The 19596-nt window shown below is 39.5% G+C and overlaps 2 protein-coding genes and 1 pseudogene across 2 annotated transcripts in view; 2 read left to right on the top strand and 1 right to left on the bottom strand.

The window, feature by feature from the left end:
* Positions 1 to 19596, bottom strand: part of rpn1 (ribophorin I) — a 164489-nt gene that overhangs the window by 57964 nt on the left and 86929 nt on the right. The window lies entirely within an intron of this gene.
* On the top strand, positions 635 to 10730 carry LOC140303788 (inter-alpha-trypsin inhibitor heavy chain H3-like). Its single transcript, XM_072382690.1, has 22 exons — positions 635 to 847; positions 1182 to 1211; positions 2735 to 2758; positions 3733 to 3893; positions 4049 to 4153; positions 4245 to 4407; positions 4510 to 4620; positions 4907 to 5035; positions 5265 to 5381; positions 5464 to 5632; positions 5751 to 5876; positions 5980 to 6161; positions 6269 to 6454; positions 6551 to 6690; positions 6869 to 7029; positions 7264 to 7290; positions 7385 to 7447; positions 7926 to 8039; positions 8245 to 8446; positions 9431 to 9603; positions 9953 to 10064; positions 10159 to 10730. Exons 1-22 carry the CDS (start codon positions 734 to 736, stop codon positions 10295 to 10297), a joined length of 2748 nt encoding a protein of 915 aa, XP_072238791.1. The 5' UTR covers positions 635 to 733; the 3' UTR covers positions 10298 to 10730.
* Positions 13157 to 18995, top strand: LOC140303789 (inter-alpha-trypsin inhibitor heavy chain H3-like; annotated as a pseudogene).

The raw sequence follows: 19596 nt of genomic DNA on the forward strand, positions 1-19596 counted from the left end.
TAGTGTGGCAGAGTATTTACACTTTTCTTACAGTCGTCCTCTTGTTGTCGTTTCCAGACAAATGACAAAAATGATCTACAACATGGCAGAATGGCAAATTGTAAAACCAATACTGGCCTTGGATATATTTCAACACAACTCTTACAACATCGACGCTTACAAAAATATGATCGAAAATCAACGCAAATACAAGGCTGTAAAATCACAGTGTGCTATGACATAAAATGTTTCTGTTATGTCATACACACATCTCATACCCTAAATAACAATGTTGGTCCCTGTAATTGGTGCTTTTTCTATATCCTTGATTGGACTTGAGGTTCCAGGCGTCCATTTCATTGTTATTTTGTCCTATGTGTAAATAGGTGTAAGTATAGCCTAATAAGAAACATTCAGATACTCAGGTAGGTTCTTTTAGCTTTATAAGTAGTTTGTATCTCAGGACCTCCTGCACATCTGGCTAAAACCTGTGGGTCAACAGTCAATGGGCAACACACCCACGCTGTCCCTCCCCCAGAGCAAAGAGCTTTTCTCAGAAGTGAAGTGAGTCAGTGTTCAGCAGCAGTTCAGTCTAACTTTATAAGTAGCATGTTTGTATCTCAGGACCTCCTGCACATCTGGCCAAAACCCGCTGGTCAACAGTCAATGGCAAACACACCCACACTGTCCCACCCCCAGAGCAAAGAGCTTTTCTCAGCAGTGAAGTGAGCCAGTTTTCAGCGGCAGTTCAGTCATGTCTGGTCCGTTGGGTGTTCGCTTGCTGCTGCTGTGTGGCTGTGCCTGCCTCTGGCTGTCTGCTTTGGCCTCAGGAGCCCTGGTCATCTCTGGGAACAGTGAAGCTCCACAGGTAACTTTGCATGCTCATCTTTGTTTGTATTCTCAACTTCATTTCAAACCACACTGTTCTGTGGTGTTTTGAAAATGTCATTTTGGCAGTATGGCTTTAATGTGATAGTTCCTGATGTGGTCACCAGTCTGTTTTCTTTGCCCCTTTGGTAGTATTTTCCATATGATTTGATCATGTGACTTTCTCCATCACATTAGTTTTTTTTCAAATGACACAGAGGTCCTTATGTGGGACAGATTCTGAGCTTTTTTTGTACAAGCTACAGTAGCTCATGTTTAAGTGCTTATTACCCTTTAAGGTCTTGCTGCCATAGTTGCTTCTATTTGTATTTCAGGAGAGCAGAGAATCTGTCAAACGGCTGCAGGTAAATAGCCAGACTTTTCACAAACAGTAATCTTACACTGATCGTGTAATGGGATGAGTTGTAATGTTCTGTTTCTGTACTAGGTATACTAGCAGGGGTGAAAGTCGTTTTAAATTCTTGCCGGTACTATTACATTTAATCAAACCCACCGATCCCCATAGCAACCGCTGTGTTTCGGAAGTAGACGCACATGCGCATTCTACTGCTGAGTGAAAGTAGTTTCTTTTCCGAGCTGCTATGTATGTATCATTAAAATTGAAGAAAATAACACGAAACACAGCTGCGTACTCTCCTACTGATTTTAGTTGGGACATTTTGCAACGAACGTAAAGACATTAAACGTGTGGTACACGTTTCAATGGCGAGGCGCAGAGGAGGCCGAGGGAAGGGGGAAGAGAAGCAGGGCAAGAGCCTCGAGGAAGAGAGGGAGATGCCCGGCCAAGGCTCCGTCCAGCATGGACTAAATTAAAAACACAGCACGGACAGTTCAGAAACCATTCGGAATGAGTTAAAAGGAATTTTTAAACAGAGTACAATAAGGTGACCAGACGTCCCCGATTTCCGGGGACAGTCCCCGTTTTGGGTGACCTGTCCCCGGTCAAAGCTGTCCCCGAAAATGTCCCCGATTTTGACACTGAATGGGGGGAAATGCGCGCAGACTCAAAGTAACACCGGTTATTACGGTAGACATTTAATGCATCGCCAGAGAAGACGTCATATGACATACAGACACAGCAGCGTCAACAACAACAATCTGGAGTCGGCAAAAAGGAAAGAAAAGGAGACCAACGGCCGTGATAAATGGTATGTTGTGTATTAACTTATTTATTTTGTGTGAACTGGCAGTAGACTTGGCTGTGAGCGTGTGTGTGTGTGAAGTGATGAAGGAAGTATGATTGTTTTTCTGAATTGAAGACCTAACGTAACGTTATAAAAGTCTGTGAACGTTAACATTAAGACACTGTTTTCATATCTGTCATTAGTGAAGCTGTAACGTTAACATTAGCATGACATTATCTGTTGATGACATGTTCTCCTCTGCTCTTTTTCTACCCAGGCTCCTGAGGTGGAGGTGGATGAATGAGGAGAATATCACTGTAATATCACAATTTTTTTTTTGATTGTTACCTTTTGTGTAATAAAAGCTGGTTAAGATACATAAAAAAGTACTTGTCCCTGTTTTTTATTTAATAATGATGATATTTGATGATTTTTCACCACTGCATCTCAGAAATCTGGTCACCTTTGAGTACAAGTACTTTTCAAGACTGCATATTGCTAGCGGAACCGTGACTGTCTCTGAGGCCTTTACAGCAGGCAGCCGCTGTACCATCTTCCTGGTACTGCGTACCGCCACTGAATCTTTTAGTAGTACGCGGTACCGGACCATTACTTTCACCCCTGTATACAAGTAATTTAAAGCCAAGACATAAATTGTCATTTTACACAATTCTAATTAAGCAAAATGTTAATTTTTTAAATTTTATTTCTCTTTTCTCTCTTTCGTCTTTTTTCTGTTACAGAAAAGAAGTACAGATGTGACTACAGTAAGAGAAGTATATGTATTGGTAGTGGCTTTGAAAAATAAAAATAAAAAAGTCTGAAGGGTCTCAGTACCTCTGTACTGGTGACAGTCGTGTAAACAACACATGCAAGCATCCAGTTTAATTAGCCAATCCCATCTTGTGCAATATGCCCACCAATTGGATGACTCACTTTGATAGGAAAAAGTCCCACTTCCATTCCACAGAGACCTCTACTAGGAACTACAGGGTAACTGAAATGCACTCATCATTCCTGCTCAGAGGACGCAGCCTGATTACAATACTCCCAGAGTAGAATCAGTGACTTAATGCTTTTTTTAAACACCTTTTCCAAGCTGGCATATTTTTTGGCACCTCTCAGTGCATAAAAAGTTAAAAACTATTAAAAAAAATTACAGTATTTTACTGCCCAAAATAACTATTTAAAAAGGTGAGCTCACAATTTTTCAAGTCAGTCAGTCGGGGAGCTGCACAGATGAACATTAGGGATACTGTGTTTTTTTTTTTAAATGAGGTTTGTATAAGTGGTCAGTGTTTTACCTGCGGCAGACAGCGGTCAGAGCATTTTGGAAAAGTGACTAGTTGAACTGCAATAAGTTTAGGAGGTTTGAGTAGTTTTGAACAGCTGCTAGCTTGGCTCCTCTCCACTACCAGTACTCCTCCCTGTTTCTCCTATCTGAAAGCACCCAGAGCACTCTCTGCTGCATGTAAAAGAGACTGGACCGGGGCACATTGAGGGCCAATCAGATTTCAGCAGGGACCACTCCCCCTCTGCAGCATACATAGCTGATACACAGGTCTCTTTTTTCTACTCAGAGGAAGAATTGTGAATCTAGGACATAAAGAAAAACTTTCACTAAAACACTTTCGGTTTAAGACAGACTAGAAAAACTGTTCTTTTACTATGATACTTTGTGATAAGGGCCCTTACATTTTAATTAGTGTTTCTAATCTTTCGTCCTTTCTCCTGTTTTCAGGCAGAGGTGGAGGTGCACAGTGTGACAGTGGAATGCACTGTGGCATCCCGCTTTGCCCACACCGTTATGACCTCGGTGGCTTTAAACAAAGCAAATTCGTCCAAGGAAATCTTTTTTGAAGTGGACTTGCCCAAGTCCGCTTTCATCACAAACTTCAGCATGTCAGTCTGTTGCCATCTAGTTAATATTCTGTCCACACACTTACCTTCATTGTGGTCCTTTTTACGAGGCCATTTTTATTTATATTAAAATTTTCACCACGATTCAATGAATTTACTTTCTTTAAGGTCCACCTTGTTGTCTTTGGGCTTCTCAGGGAAATTGAAGGTCGGACGTACGTTGGAGAGGTGAAGGAGAAAGAGAAAGCTAAGAAACAGTATGAGAAAGCTGTATCATCTGGGCAAACGGCTGGACTGGTCAAGTGAGTTCATCCAGATGAAATGTAACAGAAACCATGTCTTTACCCATAGTAGCCAACAGTTTGTTTTTTTTTTCTGTTTTTTTTTTTGCAGGGCTTCAGGAAGAAAGATGGAGAAGTTTTCTGTGTCTGTCAATGTTGCAGCAGAAAGTAATGTGACTTTTATCCTGACTTACGAGGAACTCCTTCAAAGGAAACTGGGCCAGTATGAGATTTTAAACCGAGTTAAACCTAAAACAGTGGTCCAAGAGTTTCGTGTGAGTCCATGTTCATGTTGTCACCTGCATCATGGTCATTTCAGCATTTTGAGCTATTTTACTAATAATCTCATGTCTCTGCTTTTACCTGGATGGAAACAGATCGTGACAAACATATATGAGCCTCAAGGCCTTTCCTATGTCGATGCCCATTCAACCTTTCTCTCAAATGATCTGCTCCCCCTAGTGGAGAAAACCGTCACCGACAAAAAGGTGCAGAGTTTGGCTCCACATGATCAGTGTTGGGCACGTTACTTTTAAAGAGTAATTAGTTATAGCTCCTACTTACCTCTTTCCCAAAGTAACTGAATTAGTAACAGGGTTACAGTATTATGAAAGTAACTAGTTACCAGTGAACATAACTATTTGTGCATGTTGGCATACTAAAACCATGAAACCAGTAATTAGTTCAATTTACTGGCAAAGAAAAATATTCTGATCAGTGCTCATCAGTTTGACAAAAAAATATTTTATTTGATTTATTTTATCCACTTGTCAGGCACACATCTCTTTCTCACCAACTATGGAGCAGCAGAGGAAGTGTCCTGGTTGTGATGGAACCCTCATTGATGGAGATTTCATCATAAAGTACGATGTGAACCGAGAGAAGAGTTTGGGGGAGATTCAGGTCAGCTGTCAACAGTTCATGGATTCAAAGCAACCTCAATATGCATTAAAGGCTTTTCTTTAATGTTCTTTTTCTGGATTATTTTGGCAAACAGATGCTTTATGGGAGGAGTTTGGATTGTTTAGTTAGATAAAAGTATACATATAGCCCATTCTCATGTTAGCTTATACCATTTTCTTTTTTTCTTATACCGTCATTTTAACGCATGTTGGACTAATGTTTCCTTCAGATTGTGAACGGATACTTTGTGCACTTCTTTGCTCCACCTGACTTGCCCAGAGTCCCCAAGAACGTGGTGTTTGTAATTGACCGGAGTCAATCGATGTCTGGTAAAAAGATTATACAGGTGAGAGATTGCTCAGACGGTTGATGTGCTTTGGATTAAGAAATGCTTACACGTACACATTTTGATCTCTGATTATTTGCAGACACGAGAGGCATTGGAGACCATCCTGAACGAGCTCAGTGAAGACGACTACTTTGCATTGATCCAGTTTGATTCCGCTATTGAGCCCTGGAGGGAGTCGCTTTCCAAAGCAACCAAGGAAAATGTGTCAGAAGCCATGGTCTTTGTGAAAAAAATCTCAGCTCGTTCAGGTTAATACAACAAAAAGTGCTCATATATTGTACACTGTATGCTATCTTTATTCCCTGAATGAAGAAAATGCATGAACATACAAAATTTTTTACATACTGATTTCTGTTTTTCATCAAGCTACCAATATCAATGATGCAGTGTTGAGGGGTGTAAATATGCTAATCCAAGACAGACAGATGAAATGGCTACCAGAGAGAAGTATTGATATGATTATTTTACTGACCGATGGAATGCCAAATACTGGTAAGCTTGCATAATGTGTACATGCTGTAGATGGATAGTTTATCTGATAATGAATTTTATATTTAGCATGGCGTTTATGTGTGCTGTGACTGTGTATCTGAAGGTGAGTCTTACATACCAAAAATCCAGCAGAATGTGCATTCTGCTATTGGAGGAAATATGTCTCTGTTCTGTCTTGGATTTGGAAATGATGTGGACTACAGCTTCCTGGATGTGATGAGCAAACAAAACAAGGGAATAGCTCGCAGAATCTTTGAAGCTTCAGATGCGGTCGCTCAGCTCCAGGTGAGGGGTTTAGTGTTGTCTTTTGTGCCATTTCTATGCCATTTTCATGCCACTGTTTATGAACAAATGCATTTACATGTTTGTATGTATAATGCATTTCATTCCAGGGTTTCTATCAGGAGGTGTCCAACCCACTGCTTTTAGAGGTGGATCTGCAGTATCCTGACAATGCAGTAGACTCTGTGACCACCAGCCACTTCAATCAGTTGTTTAATGGTTCTGAGATTGTGGTGGCCGGTCGACTGATGGACAACGACTTGGACAACTTCCTAGTGGAAGTCTCTGGCCAGGGGGTGAGGGGGAGGAGATACTTAGAAGGTACCAAAGTTTAGGATTGCCTGTTTATTAAGTTTTTTAACATTTTTCTTCATCTTTTCTTTATTCCATAGTTTGAAAATGACTTCATGGCACAGGGCGAGGCCAATGTCCTGGACTGGGGTGTGATGTACCCAGATGAGGCGTACATCTTTGGAGATTTCACTGAGCGTCTTTGGGCTTACATCACCATACAGCAGTTACTGGAGAAGAGGTCTGCCGGAGTCATTTTGCTTAAGCCACTGACTAAAATCAGCCTTACAAAAATATCTTAGATATTTTTTGGTCATTATTAACAGAAAAAAACTTAATCGTATACTATTTATGTTACAATCCATTGTGGTTTTCTGTTCAAGTCATTTGCGGGAACAAATATGTTTTCCTTGTCACAGCAAGAGTGGAGGACCAGATGAGAAAGCCAATGCCACAGCAAAGGCCCTGGATATGTCCCTGCAATACAGCTTTGTCACCCCTCTCACCTCCATGGTGGTCACCAAGCCCGAGACAGAGGATGTACCAGACAGCCCCCTCATCGCTGACAAACTGACTGAGGGTAATCCAATAAAACAAAAGAATGGCTTTAAAAAGTGATCAGGTTTTACCTAACATGACTGCAATCAAGTTTTTCTATGAAAGCTTAGATGTCAGTACAGAGCATTCATCAACAGTACAAGATAAACCATTTTCAACATATTATTTGTCTTTATTTGTCTTTCAAAGAATGGAATCTCAGCTTAAAACTGTGAAATGTATCAAGTTATGTTTTTTCATCTGTTTGTTTTGACAGAGCAAAGACAACAAGCAGAAAGATTGAGTAAGGCAGTCCTTTTGTACAATACAGCACAAAATAAGATTTCAGGAAATTTGATGTAATGCTCTAACGTCTGTTTCTTTATTCCTGTGTATAGCACCAGTACAGTATCAGTATGCATCCCCTTCAATGAATCTGCAAAGTTCTCCCACATATTTAGGTAAGCACAGCTCAGGGTTACTCGCTGCCTACCTCTGATTTTGTATCAGTCTTTAACAACAAGATAAACTGCCATAACTTCCCCCAGACTTTTCAGGGGTCACATTTTTTGCTAATGAAATATTTCAAGATCTACTGGACAGATATGACCATTTTTTTTGTATAGATATTCATGGTTTTCCTGGTTTTACATACATTTTCATTCACTTTCTGTTATGTTACATTGTACATTTCTCCATTGCATCTCTTTAAAAGACCCGGAAACCATTTAAAGTCTTCTCAACTTCAGATGTAGTTTGTGCTGGTGCTCATAAAATTATGAACATTCTCATAAGTAATAATGCATAGTAAGCATCTTTCAGTTAAGTGCAAAGTAGCTAGCATAGGTGAAGATTGTTGATATCATCAGTGAGACTTTTCAAAAGAGTCCTCCATCCATTTTGTTTATTGCTGTCACTGTGTTTTTGTTTCACCTGCAGTGGACGGAGATCCTCATTTCATGATAGAGCTCCCTGACAGAAATGATGCTCTTTGCTTCAACATCAACAGTGCACCAGGAACTATTTTCAATCTGGTCAGAGACCCAGAATCAGGTCAGCTCTCCATCCAGTTTATCACGTCTTTTTTAAATTTTTTATTAACAAGTTGAAAATACAGTCCCTACGCTTCTTTTGCCTTTTATGCATGTTTTTCTTCTTTTTTTTTTTCTCACTTAGGACTTGTCTTACACATAATACAGTTTGTACAAACAGGTCCTATTCCCTCGTTCAGTGAACCAATCTCATTGTATTTCCTCAGGTATTTTGGTCAATGGCCAGATCATTGGGGACAAGAAGATTCCCCCAAATGGGGAAATTAACACCTATTTTTGCAGTTTTGGCATCGTCCACCAGACTTTGGGGGTCAGGCTGGAGGTGAGCACTCAAGACATTTCAGTGTTCCAGGATGGCAAACAGATCAAGTTGCTGTGGTCAGATACAGCCTCTATCAAAGGGCTCAAGTGAGTGATCCCATTAACCATCTTTCCATTGCAAATTTCTTGGTATCCACAAGCTGGTTACTCGAACGGCTGCTCTGACTGGCCCCTTTGGCCTTTCTTTTTCTCCTCAGTTCGCATCATTTTCAAACGTCCATCTTAAGTTTAGTTCAGCTGCAGTTGCTCAAAGAGCCTGTTTATTTAGACCACTCTCCTTGTTCCCAGATACAAGGATGGGTGACTCCGATATGATAGGGGGTGATATCTTCTTTCAGCTTGTTTGTAATTTTCTTTTTCCTGATGACCATTTCGCTCAAAAACCCAAACATTTGACAGAAAGTTTAGGTAACAACTTGTGCCACGTCAGGTAGTTGTTACCAGTTTCTTCTTCCTCTGGATACCAGATTATTTTAGTTTCTCTGGTGTCCTCTGAGCCTAAGCCCGGGGCGGCATCTGTGAAGCATCTGCTGAACCTAATCCAGTTTGAAACCAATACAACATATGTGTGCAGGAGTACCTAGACTCCACAACAGATTGTCTGGATGTTATTCCGACTTTGAGAAATGTTGATGTTGTGCAATTTCAGTCAGACCAACACGCTGATATGTATCGTAGAAGTCCAGTTTTAGTCTGTCTAATGCAATAATTAGATTTTCTTCTTTCTTCCAATATCATGTAAACATAGTGATTGTTGTGTGTAGGATACATTATACTCACAATGTGAAAAGATAGTAACAGGTTGGACTGCAGCATCTTACAACAACTTATATTAGTGTAACTACATTCAATGAGACCAAAACAACAACATTGTTGGTGTCGATCATGTTTGAGGGGGAGCTATATTCTTCATCTTGCTCCTGATCAGTTTATTTTTTCATCAAAAAAGGGGCCTTAAGCCACAGAGTTGCACCAATCAACTTCCCAGTAGTTTTTTTTTCTCAAAGGCTCACACCCATAAGAAAAAAAAGCTCCTAAAGAGTAGATTATTCACTTTTTTCCTTGCTGCAGTGTGGATCTTCTGGTGACCAAGGATCGCAGCCTAACAGTAACTCTCCGGGACTCAGTTAAGTTTGTGATCTTGCTGCACAAAGTGTGGAAGAAGCACCCGTACCACCAAGACTACCTGGGTTTCTACACCCTGGACGGCCACCTCCTGTCCCCTAATGTCCATGGTTTGCTAGGTATGCCTTGGGTTGCAGACAAATGTTTATCACCTCCAGAGGAGTGATTTGTATTTCTAAATTAACATTCATTTCATTTCACATATCTCCTGAAAAATAAGATATTCTTTAAGGTGATTTTAAGATAAAACTAGTCTGTAGTTGTTGCTACAAAATCCAAATTTTGTAGAAACTGCATTTGTCATCTTTATTCACAAGGTGTTAACAAAGGGATTCTGAACAAAACCAGGGCAAGTAACCTGCCTAACATGATAGTATAATGGAAGGTAAATTTTACTCTATTTAGAAAAACATTACTAGTGATACATGATCTTTATTGTTTAAAACTATGCTTTAAATCATCTTTCAGGTCAGTTCTACCATGGGATTGAGTATGAGGTGACAGACTTGCGTCCAGGAGAGGTCCCAGAGAAACCAGATGCCACCATGTTTGTGAAAGGAGAGAGGCTTAATGTAACCAGGTACATTTAAAGCCAGAGACACACATGTCTCTTCAAAGTGTGGATGTGTGCATGTAGAGTCTCACTCTCACGATATGTCTCTCTGGGTCCACAGAGGCTGGCAGAGAGACTTCAGGACAGATGTGAAGAACGGAGAAAATGTCCCCTGCTGGTTTGTTCACAGCAATGGATCAGGCCTCATCAAGGGAGATGCTGCAGATTACATTGTATCTGGCCTTTTTAAAACAGTTTAAAAAGTTTAAAACAATTCTGCACCTGCAGTAAAACCACAAATACTCTTGTCATCATGTACCTACCCAAAGGAAAACAGGCTTCTTTCACTATGTTGTGGACAATATGAGTAACTTCTGGAATTAAACCTATTCCAAAACAGAGAGACGTGCTGAGAGATACTCTCAGTGATCATGTATATTGCAGTATATAGGACACACAACACCTACAGATTCACTCTGTTTTTTATTGTATGTCTTTACTGTTTTTTCCCCTTTCCACTGAAAGACTTTCTTGACTTTGGGTTTTCAAAAGCTTTTTCATCTTTAACCAATGTATGATGACGCTGACATGTCCTGATGTTTTGATTATGTCAAAAATGTTCAATGCATTTGAATTGCAAAGCATCTAAAACTTTTATTTGACACTGAATAAAAATTACGTTGGAGGTAACAACTTGTCATCCTTTTGCAAACTGTAGCATGAATTGAGGTGATTATAGGAACAAACACCCCTGCATACAGTGAAAGCACACTCCCAAAAAGCAAGTTACGACAGGATGTGCATATTTTCAGCTATCTAAATGCTCAGTCTGTTTTCAGATTTCACAAATATACCAACAAAAGGAAAGCAAGCACACAGACTCACACATTGTGAACGTTATAGGAGCAGAAGATCCCTTTTCCCTGAAGCACTTAGTGGGGGCGGAGTTACTATGGGAAGACTTGATTCCCAAATGCCTCAAATTCTTTGTACACTTATTTTCAACCATGCCCGAGGAAAGGCCTTCCTGCTTTCCAGTCATGTCTACAATGTGGAGAGTCCTGCTGCTCTGGATTTGTGTTTGCATCTGCCTTCCAGCCCAGGTCCAGGGAGCTCTGGTTATTTCTAAAAGAGAAACTCTGACAGAGGTATTTAAGCGACATGCTCATCATTTTCACGAAAACACGTGTTTGTTTTTGTTTTTTCTTTGTTTGCTGATACATTTTTATCTGATATTAAGTAAAAGTGATTTTAATGAAATGCAGGCATCCATTTACAAAATATAAACTCTTCATACATAGAGTTTATGTTTTGTAAATGAAAGTGTGCATTAGCAGCTAGTCTTTTCCATCCAAAAGTACATGGGGCATACAGGGGGTGATGTGGTCTTATTGTTTGACAGCAGCTGCTAAAAAGTTTCTGTTTATGATGACTAAAAACCCAGGAAATGTAATCAGAGTTACCAAACAATAAATCTTGCAGCTTAAAAAATCCTCAGTAAACCAAAACATTCAGATTTTTACTTTAGAAGTTGAAAGACTGCCCTATTTTTGACTGAGCCAAGTCATGTATAGAATGAACAAATTCTCTAAATCATTGTGGTTTATACCTTTGGGTTGACCTTGTAGGTGTGTGAATTTTTTTCCAAATTCTAGTTCCAAAATAGATTTGGTGACTGTTGATTTCTCCTTGCTTTTCTCTATGTGGTTTTGTTTGAGAGAAGCCAAAATTACACAATAAAAAGAGAAGATGATGAAGAGATCTAATTGGTGTTACAGCTACTGGCCACAAAGTAGTCAGTATGACTGCAAAGACTGCTCTTACTAATCTTTGCAATCCTGTTCCTTCTCTTCTCTTATACACATTAACATCCACTTCATGTTCTGTCAAAAGCTGGCTTTCCTTTGACAGCTTGTTTATCCCACTAATAGTTCAAATGTCTGGCGCATCTCCGTTCAGACGCCTAAATATTGTTGTCTGATTCCTCAGCATGTTTAGCACAGAGTCTGAGTCACCACTCCAGTTTTGCAAAATTGCCTCTGATGTTTGCCTCCCTTTCTTCCCTCACAGAAGTGGCCTTTTCTTCCGTGCAAGCCTGACTTTTGCGCACAATTATCTTTTTCCACTCCTTCACCAAGCTCTTTGTCTGAATCTGTAAAAAAGGTTTGGTTCCCACACATGAAGATGGATTGTTTTCTTCATACTGTGACAAAACTTGCTCCACAAGATACTTTGGGAAACACAAATAAAGCAGCTTTAGCTGTGGTGAAGAGTATCAAAAGGACTGATGATTCAGATCAGGATCATTTATTAAATGTGTATGTATCTGAGAATTTCATAGCAGGGTGTAATTCCTGGTAAAAGATTTTGCCCATCCAGAGTCTCTTTTCTTTGTAACACTGCATTTTGTGTTATGTTCTAGGAGACTAAAGAGGATACGGGCACCAGGCCAATAAAGGTACTCAGCTTACATACAGATGATTATGTAGAAACATCAAGTCATATATACTCATATGATGTCAACTGTAAAAATGTATCTGTCATTTTCACCCACAGAAAAGAATCACAAGCTCTGCAAATGTAAGACACCAGTTGTATTTATATAAATGTTCACATTAGTTAAATTAATTGTAAAACCTGAAAGTAATATTCAGAAATAAATGAGACAGTAGTCAGGATGACTGGTAGCTTCAATCTCATAGTAAATTATATTTTTAGCTTTTGCAAAATCGAGTCCACACTTCCCATAAACCTCATTGATTCCAGATGGCATTTGCTCGGCTCTGAGCCAAGTTTTTAACCATCCCTTTGACTCACTGGAGAAAATAAATATGCTGGCAGTAATTTGTTCATCTGTGCTTAGTTTACCAGAATGAAAAAACATAAAGTTTCCCATTGCATTGTGTTTACAGACCAGTGGTCTCTTTTTGTTTTGTGACACTTCATGACATCTGAACTAGAATTCAGGAGAGAGACAAATAGAAGCTGCCCGTTCTCCTGGCGACTAGTCTTGTTTACTGAAATGTTTTAGGATTTATGTTGTCATGATTTTCTAAAACATCTGACCTCTGCAAAATAATCAATTTCACAAGCATGCCATAATGTCTTCTCTGTCCATACTTTGAAAAGGTGGACGTGTACAGCGTTAGAGTGGCTTGCACGGTGACATCTCGTTTCGCCCACACTGTCATGACGTCCAAGGCTCTAAACAAAGCAAACTCCACTCAGGAAATTCGCTTTGAAATGGAGCTGCCCAAAACCGCCTTCATCACCAACTTTAGCATGTCAGTCAAATCTCTGTAATTTTGACAGTGAGCATAAGAAATGTCTATTTAGATTTTTACAAAAATGTACTTGTGCCTCACAGGGAAATCGATGGTCAGGTGTATTCTGGACAAGTGAAGGAGAAAGAGAAAGCCAAGAAACAGTATGAGAAGGCTGTTTCCTCAGGACAGTCTGCTGGACTGATACAGTATGTCTGAATTAAGAAAATGAAATTAAAGTTTGAAAAAAAAAAAAAAAACGTGGTTGTGTGAATATAAAATGATGGTCATCAATTTCCACTACAACAGGGCCTTTGGAAGAAAGATGGAGAAATTCTCAGCGTCTGTCAACATTGCTGCCAAAAGCAGTGTAACTTTCAATCTTATCTATGAGGAGCTGCTTCAGAGGAAACTGGGTCAATATGAGATTTTGACTCGAGTTAAAATCGAAAATCCGGTGCAGGACTTTCAGGTTGAATACACTCTCCTCTTTTAGATTTCATCACAATGACATGCATTTCCCAGTGTTGGTCACAAAGAATACTCACCTGATCTGTCTCAGTGAAGATGTGTGCATAAATATCTGTGTTTGGACAGATTCTGGCAGACATCTATGAGCCGCAGGGAATTACTTTTGTTGAGGCCAGTGCAACTTTCCTCACCAATGAGCTGCTCCCCCTGATAGAGAAAACCACCACAGACACAAAGGTAAAGAGTTGAATAGATTTCCCTCATTAAGGTTTTGCAGTGTATTGCACAGTAGTTGTGTTCAATATGAAATTATTATTTTATTTTTTTTTTTCAGGCACACATCTCTTTCTCACCAACAGTGGAGCAGCAGAAGTGTCCTCGCTGTGAAGGCACAATAATTGATGGATATTTCATCATCAAGTATGATGTGAAACGAGAACAGAGTTTGGGGGAGATTCAGGTCCGCAAAAGATAAATACTGTAAAAGGAATGAATTAGTGGATCAATACATCATTGTTCAGTGCTAATGAATTCAATTAAAACTCAAATAGGTGCTTGGAAATATCTTACAGCTTTGCATTTTTCGTCTTTATCTGATCTTTACTTCCAAAGCCCTGCAAACAGGCACTGATCTTGTGCTATTTGCTTGTATTAGTCTGAATCAGATGTGCTGTTTCCCTTCAGGCTGTCAATGGATACTTTGTGCACTATTTCTCTCCCCCTGACCTGGTCAGAATCCCTACGAATGTGGTGTTTGTTATCGACCGGAGTGGATCGATGTCCGGGACAAAGATTAGACAGGTAACATGATATATGTTTAAGAAACTTACTGTGCATATTGCTCCATGTATATCTTTATATTTAAACCTGTGAACTTTTGCAGACTCAAGATGCAATGGTCGTCATTCTCAGAGACCTCCATGAAGATGACCACTTTGGTATCATCCTGTTTGATGATGATATTACCACCTGGCGGGACTCTCTTACCAAAGCAACAAAAGCAAATGTTTCTAAAGCCATCAACTATGTGAGAAAAGCAAATGCAGATTCAGGTAGGAGGAACTTTTCCATGGAATCATTTTCTTTTCATAGTCAAAAATGTAGTTTGAATAAATGCATTATACATTTTTCCCAGTGTTTTTTTTATGCACTGTTTGTATACGCTCCTATGTCATCAATTCTGTTGCTGTTAAATATAAAAGCTGTCATCAATGTGAGGGTTCCAGGAAATATAAAGAGTCTCCAAAATGTCTTCACTAAGAGAAGACCATACTTCAATATGTTCTTGTCTATATTTAAAAAAACAACAACTTGGTAAAGCATTTTAATTTATAAACGTCAGTGGAGCCAACAGGAATTTCTTAGTTATTTTGGACAGAGTCAGGTGAGCTCTTTCCTCTCACATCTAGTCTTTACACCCAAGCCTGAGTTATTCTTATAAAGAATACAACTGAAGAATGGAAAACTTATTTTATCAATGTAAAAAGTTTATGTGCTCTTGTGTGTTATTTCATTTCAGCCACAGATATCAATGCCGCTGTATTGAGGGCAGTGAGCATGCTGAAGAGCAAAAGTAAAGACAAGAAACTTCCAGCCAGAAGTGTGGATATGATCATTTTACTGACTGATGGGATGCCAAACCATGGTAAGCTGTATTGGAAGATTTGATTAAAGTTTCTCGTATGCATGGTTCATGAACTTTCTAAAAACTAAATTTCTAAAAAGGATTTCATCCTTTTGATTTATTTCTGACACATCTACACATACCACATTAGAGTACACGTGCTTCTGTATCTGCAGGGGTGTCCAACACTCAGATGATCCAGCAGAATGTGCATTCTGCTATTGCGGGGAACATGTCTCTGTTCTGTCTTGGATTTGGAAATGATGTGGCTTATTCCTTCCTGGATGTGATGAGCAGGCAAAACAAAGGATTGGCTCGCAGAATCTTTGAAGCTTCAGATGTAGTCGCTCAGCTCAAGGTACAGTAAACACACACAGAGACACTGAGCAGATTTGGAAAAGACATTGCCTAATCTGGAGTTTGTCTTTGTTACAGGGGTTCTATGAAGAAGTATCCAGCACTCTGCTCTTTGACGTGGAACTGCATTATCCTGACAATGCAGTGGGCTCCTTGACCAAAAACCACTACAGCCACTTGTTCAATGGCTCAGAGATTGTGGTGGCTGGCCAGCTGACTCAAAATGACATGGATAACTTTTTTGTGGAGGTCTTTGCCCAAGGGGTGAGAAATTAACAACGGAGAATGTATTACTGACAATATGAACGAAACCTGTTGGGTGAAAATGGCAAACCCAGTGCTGCAACAGTCTTCACTCTGTTTCATTATCCAGTAATGCTACTAATGTCCTCTCCTGTCATTCAACCCCTTCTCTTTATAGCCTGAAGGGGATGTTCAGGTGAAGGAAAAAGCCAGCAGGACAGATTGGCACCTGATGTACCCAGAAAAGGAATACATCTTTGGGGATTTCACTGAGCGTTTGTGGGCCTATCTCACCATCCAACAGCTACTTGAGAGGAGGTTTGTCTGAAAATTTCCCTTTGAACTGTGACAAATCGCCTGAAGAGACTGCTCAGATCATTTCATAATGCTAAATTTGTATTGCATATGATGTACATAATTGAGTATGTAATTAAGAAACAATGATATCCTCTTTGTTCTTCTCTTTCAGTGACATCGGCTCTGAAGAGGACAAAAAGAATGCAACAGCACAAGCCCTAGACATATCTCTGCGGTATGGCTTTGTCACCCCTCTCACGTCCATGGTGGTCACCAAGCCTGAATCTGACAACAGTGCAGGAAGCTCTCTTATCGCTGATAAACTGACTGAAGGTAGGGTCACGTTTAATTAGTTAGCAGTCAGTTTCTTCTTTTACTAATCAATTAGGGGCTTTAGCATAGGTTGGTTACTGTGTAAATACACAGTCCTTACTGTCTTATTAGCAACTTGTATAATCAATATAACTAACCAGTGACATCTACCTAACGTTATGTTGTGTTTTTTTCTGTATTTCTGTTTTATAGACCAGCGACAGCAAGCTGAGAGACGCAAAAGTATGCACACTTTCCTTTAATTCAGTCATTGAAGAGGAATAGCATTCAACCTGATCACCTTCTCATAAAACTACTTGTGTTATGACAGCATCCAAGGCTGCTTCTGCTGCCCTTTCCCGTGGTAAAGGAGATGGTAAGCTTTGATACTATATGTTTGCACCGTTACTAAGAGTGAGGAACTGCCCATTTAATCTTTTTCTGTGTAACATTGAAAAAAAAAAGTCCATACTGATTACCACAACCTTATTTTCTCAGGATGTGTCCTTTGGCTTGTCTACACGTGAAAATATTCACACTTTTATTGGGGCATAGAAGATCCGTCACACCCAGGAACTGTGAAAACTTTGTTTCAAACGAATAAATATAACAATTACCATGGTCTGCCATATCATACACCTTGTGACGCAAGTGAAATTATTCAGTTTTCATGGGGTTTTACTTTCATTCGATTTGCTACATGATTTAATGACAGCTGCTCTTGTTTGATTCAAATTTTGAATTCTGAAAAAATAGGGGCAGGCTCCACCCTGTTGTTCTAAGGGTTTAACCCAGTTATTGTTTCTGTTGTGTCGCTGATGTAGCAGTGGATGTGACAAGAAGAGCCAACACACTAGAGCCTTAAACCTGCATTGTATCTGATGTCAGAGGGAGGCAACTTCTCTGGTTTTTACAAAAGGGTCTAACTGGTTGATTTATTGGTTTGATCCAATCACTTTTTTTCCTCCTTTTTTAATACATAGGTTTACTTTAGATTTTTATTTACAAGCACTTTAAACATCAATATATCATGCCAAACATGAGCTCTACTTTTCTATTTGCTCTTTGTCGAATATGATACTTTGGTGTTGATTTTGCAGTGGATGGAGATCCTCATTTCATGATAGAGCTGCCAGACAGAGACGATGCTCTCTGCTTCAACATAAACGACAAACCAGGGACCATTTTCAATTTGGTCAGAGACCAAAAGTCAGGTCAGCCCGTAATCCTACACACAGCTGTTTTAAAATACAGATTCTTTACTGTGTGAGATATAACAGGATGAATCGTTCTTATCAATTTTAGGCTTTGTGGTTAATGGGCAAATCATTGGCAAGAAGAAACTTGTTCCAAATGGCAACAACAACACCTACTTTGGTCGTTTTGGTATTATCCATCAAAAGCTTGGGTTGCGGTTGGACGTTAGCACTCAGGATATCTCAGTCTTTTACAACGGCAAGCAGGTGAGGCTGCTGTGGTCTGATACAACCTTCCTCAGATATACCGGGTAAGCAACACTGCTTTGCCACAGTTTCTCTATAACATGTTTAATTAAAAAAACAACAACCATACTCTGAACTTAGTTCTCACTGACAAATGAATCTTTGCCTGACATGGCTGTGAATAAGAAATGAAATAATCACAATTTTACCATCTTTTTTCAGCTGAAATTTAAAACTTTTGTTTCTGTCTTCTAGTCTGGACCTCAGATTGACTAATAACTGCAGCATGACAGTAACACTGAGGCACTCAGTTAAATTTCTGGTCGTCAAACACACAAAAATGTGGAAGAGACGGCATGACCAACAAGAATACTTGGGTTTCTACACCCTCGACAGCCACCGCTTGTCTCCTTCAGTTCATGGTCTACTTGGTAAGAAGATAGCAAGAAGGTTTCATGTTACGATGCACCGATATGGAGGGTGTTTATGGATTTTAATATTTTTTTTTAAGAAAACAGAACATTTGTAAATATATATATATATATATATTGTCCTCCAGGTCAGTTCTACCATGGAGTTGAATTTGAGGTGATAGAGTTGCATCCTGGCGAAATTCAAGATAAATTCGATGCCATCATGTATGTGAAGGAACAAAAACTCAACGTGACCAGGTGCACTTTACTAAGTTTGCATGCACATTGAAAACACAATTAAGATTTCAGAGCTTTCTTTAAAAAAAATCTTTATGTTTTAATATATTTTGCAGGCACTGGCAGAAAGATTTCAGCAGAGATGTGAAGCATGGAGAAAATATCCACTGCTGGTTTGTTACCAATGATGGAAGAGGCCTCATAGATGGGACAGCCTCAGACTACACTGTGTCAGACCTTTTTACTGTTTGAGTTTCAAAACCTCAAGATCTCAGTGGCATGTGAAGTTTAAATATATTATCCTGTTAGGTCTCATCTCTGAAATTCCACTCCTCCACCCCTGCCCTGCAATTCCTCTGCTACTCTTATGAACTTTAGGAGCCTCTCACTTGCCACTTTAAAAGAAACAATGAGTATGTTAAATCAGTCCTCTAGCCCTTTAGACTGCATCCCTCCAAGATTTCTCAAAGAGGTTTTTAACAGTGTTGGTCCCACGATTCTGTCCCTTTTAAATAGTTCCTTGGCTACAGGCTGTGTTCCCTCACGCTTTAAGCATGCAGTTGTGCACCAATTACTGAAAAAAAACAAATCTGGATCCTACCGATTAAAAATTTTTAGACCGATCTCAAAATTACCATTTTTATCAATAGTTTTAGAGAAGACTGTCCCCTCTGAGCTGAGCTCTTTTATTAACCAAATAATTTATTTGACAAATTTGCCAGAAAACTGCCAGAAACCTAGGTGTTACATTTGACAGCGATCTCACATTTGAGAAACAAATTTTAACTGTTGAGCAGGCATGTTTTTACCTTTTAAGATGGACCTAGGATTAGATCATTTCTTTTGCGGCCTGATCTTGAGAAGGTCATCCATGCTTTTATTTCATCAAGGCTGGATTAT

The sequence above is a fragment of the Leuresthes tenuis genome, unplaced genomic scaffold (assembly GCF_036924035.1).
Source record: "Leuresthes tenuis unplaced genomic scaffold, fLeuTen1.0.hap1 SCAF_3, whole genome shotgun sequence".
Classification (NCBI taxonomy): domain Eukaryota; kingdom Metazoa; phylum Chordata; class Actinopteri; order Atheriniformes; family Atherinopsidae; genus Leuresthes; species Leuresthes tenuis.

What these genes read in the sequence shown, in the direction of transcription:
- LOC140303788 (XM_072382690.1), top strand. Translation starts at nt 734, where the DNA reads ATGTCTGGTCCGTTGGGTGTTCGCTTGCTGCTGCTGTGTGGCTGTGCC. An exon ending in CTGGTAAAAAGATTATACAG is followed by an intron (nt 5,382 to 5,463) that starts GTGAGAGATTGC and finishes GATTATTTGCAG; the next exon opens with ACACGAGAGGCATTGGAGAC. An exon ending in AAAAATCTCAGCTCGTTCAG is followed by an intron (nt 5,633 to 5,750) that starts GTTAATACAACA and finishes TTTTTCATCAAG; the next exon opens with CTACCAATATCAATGATGCA.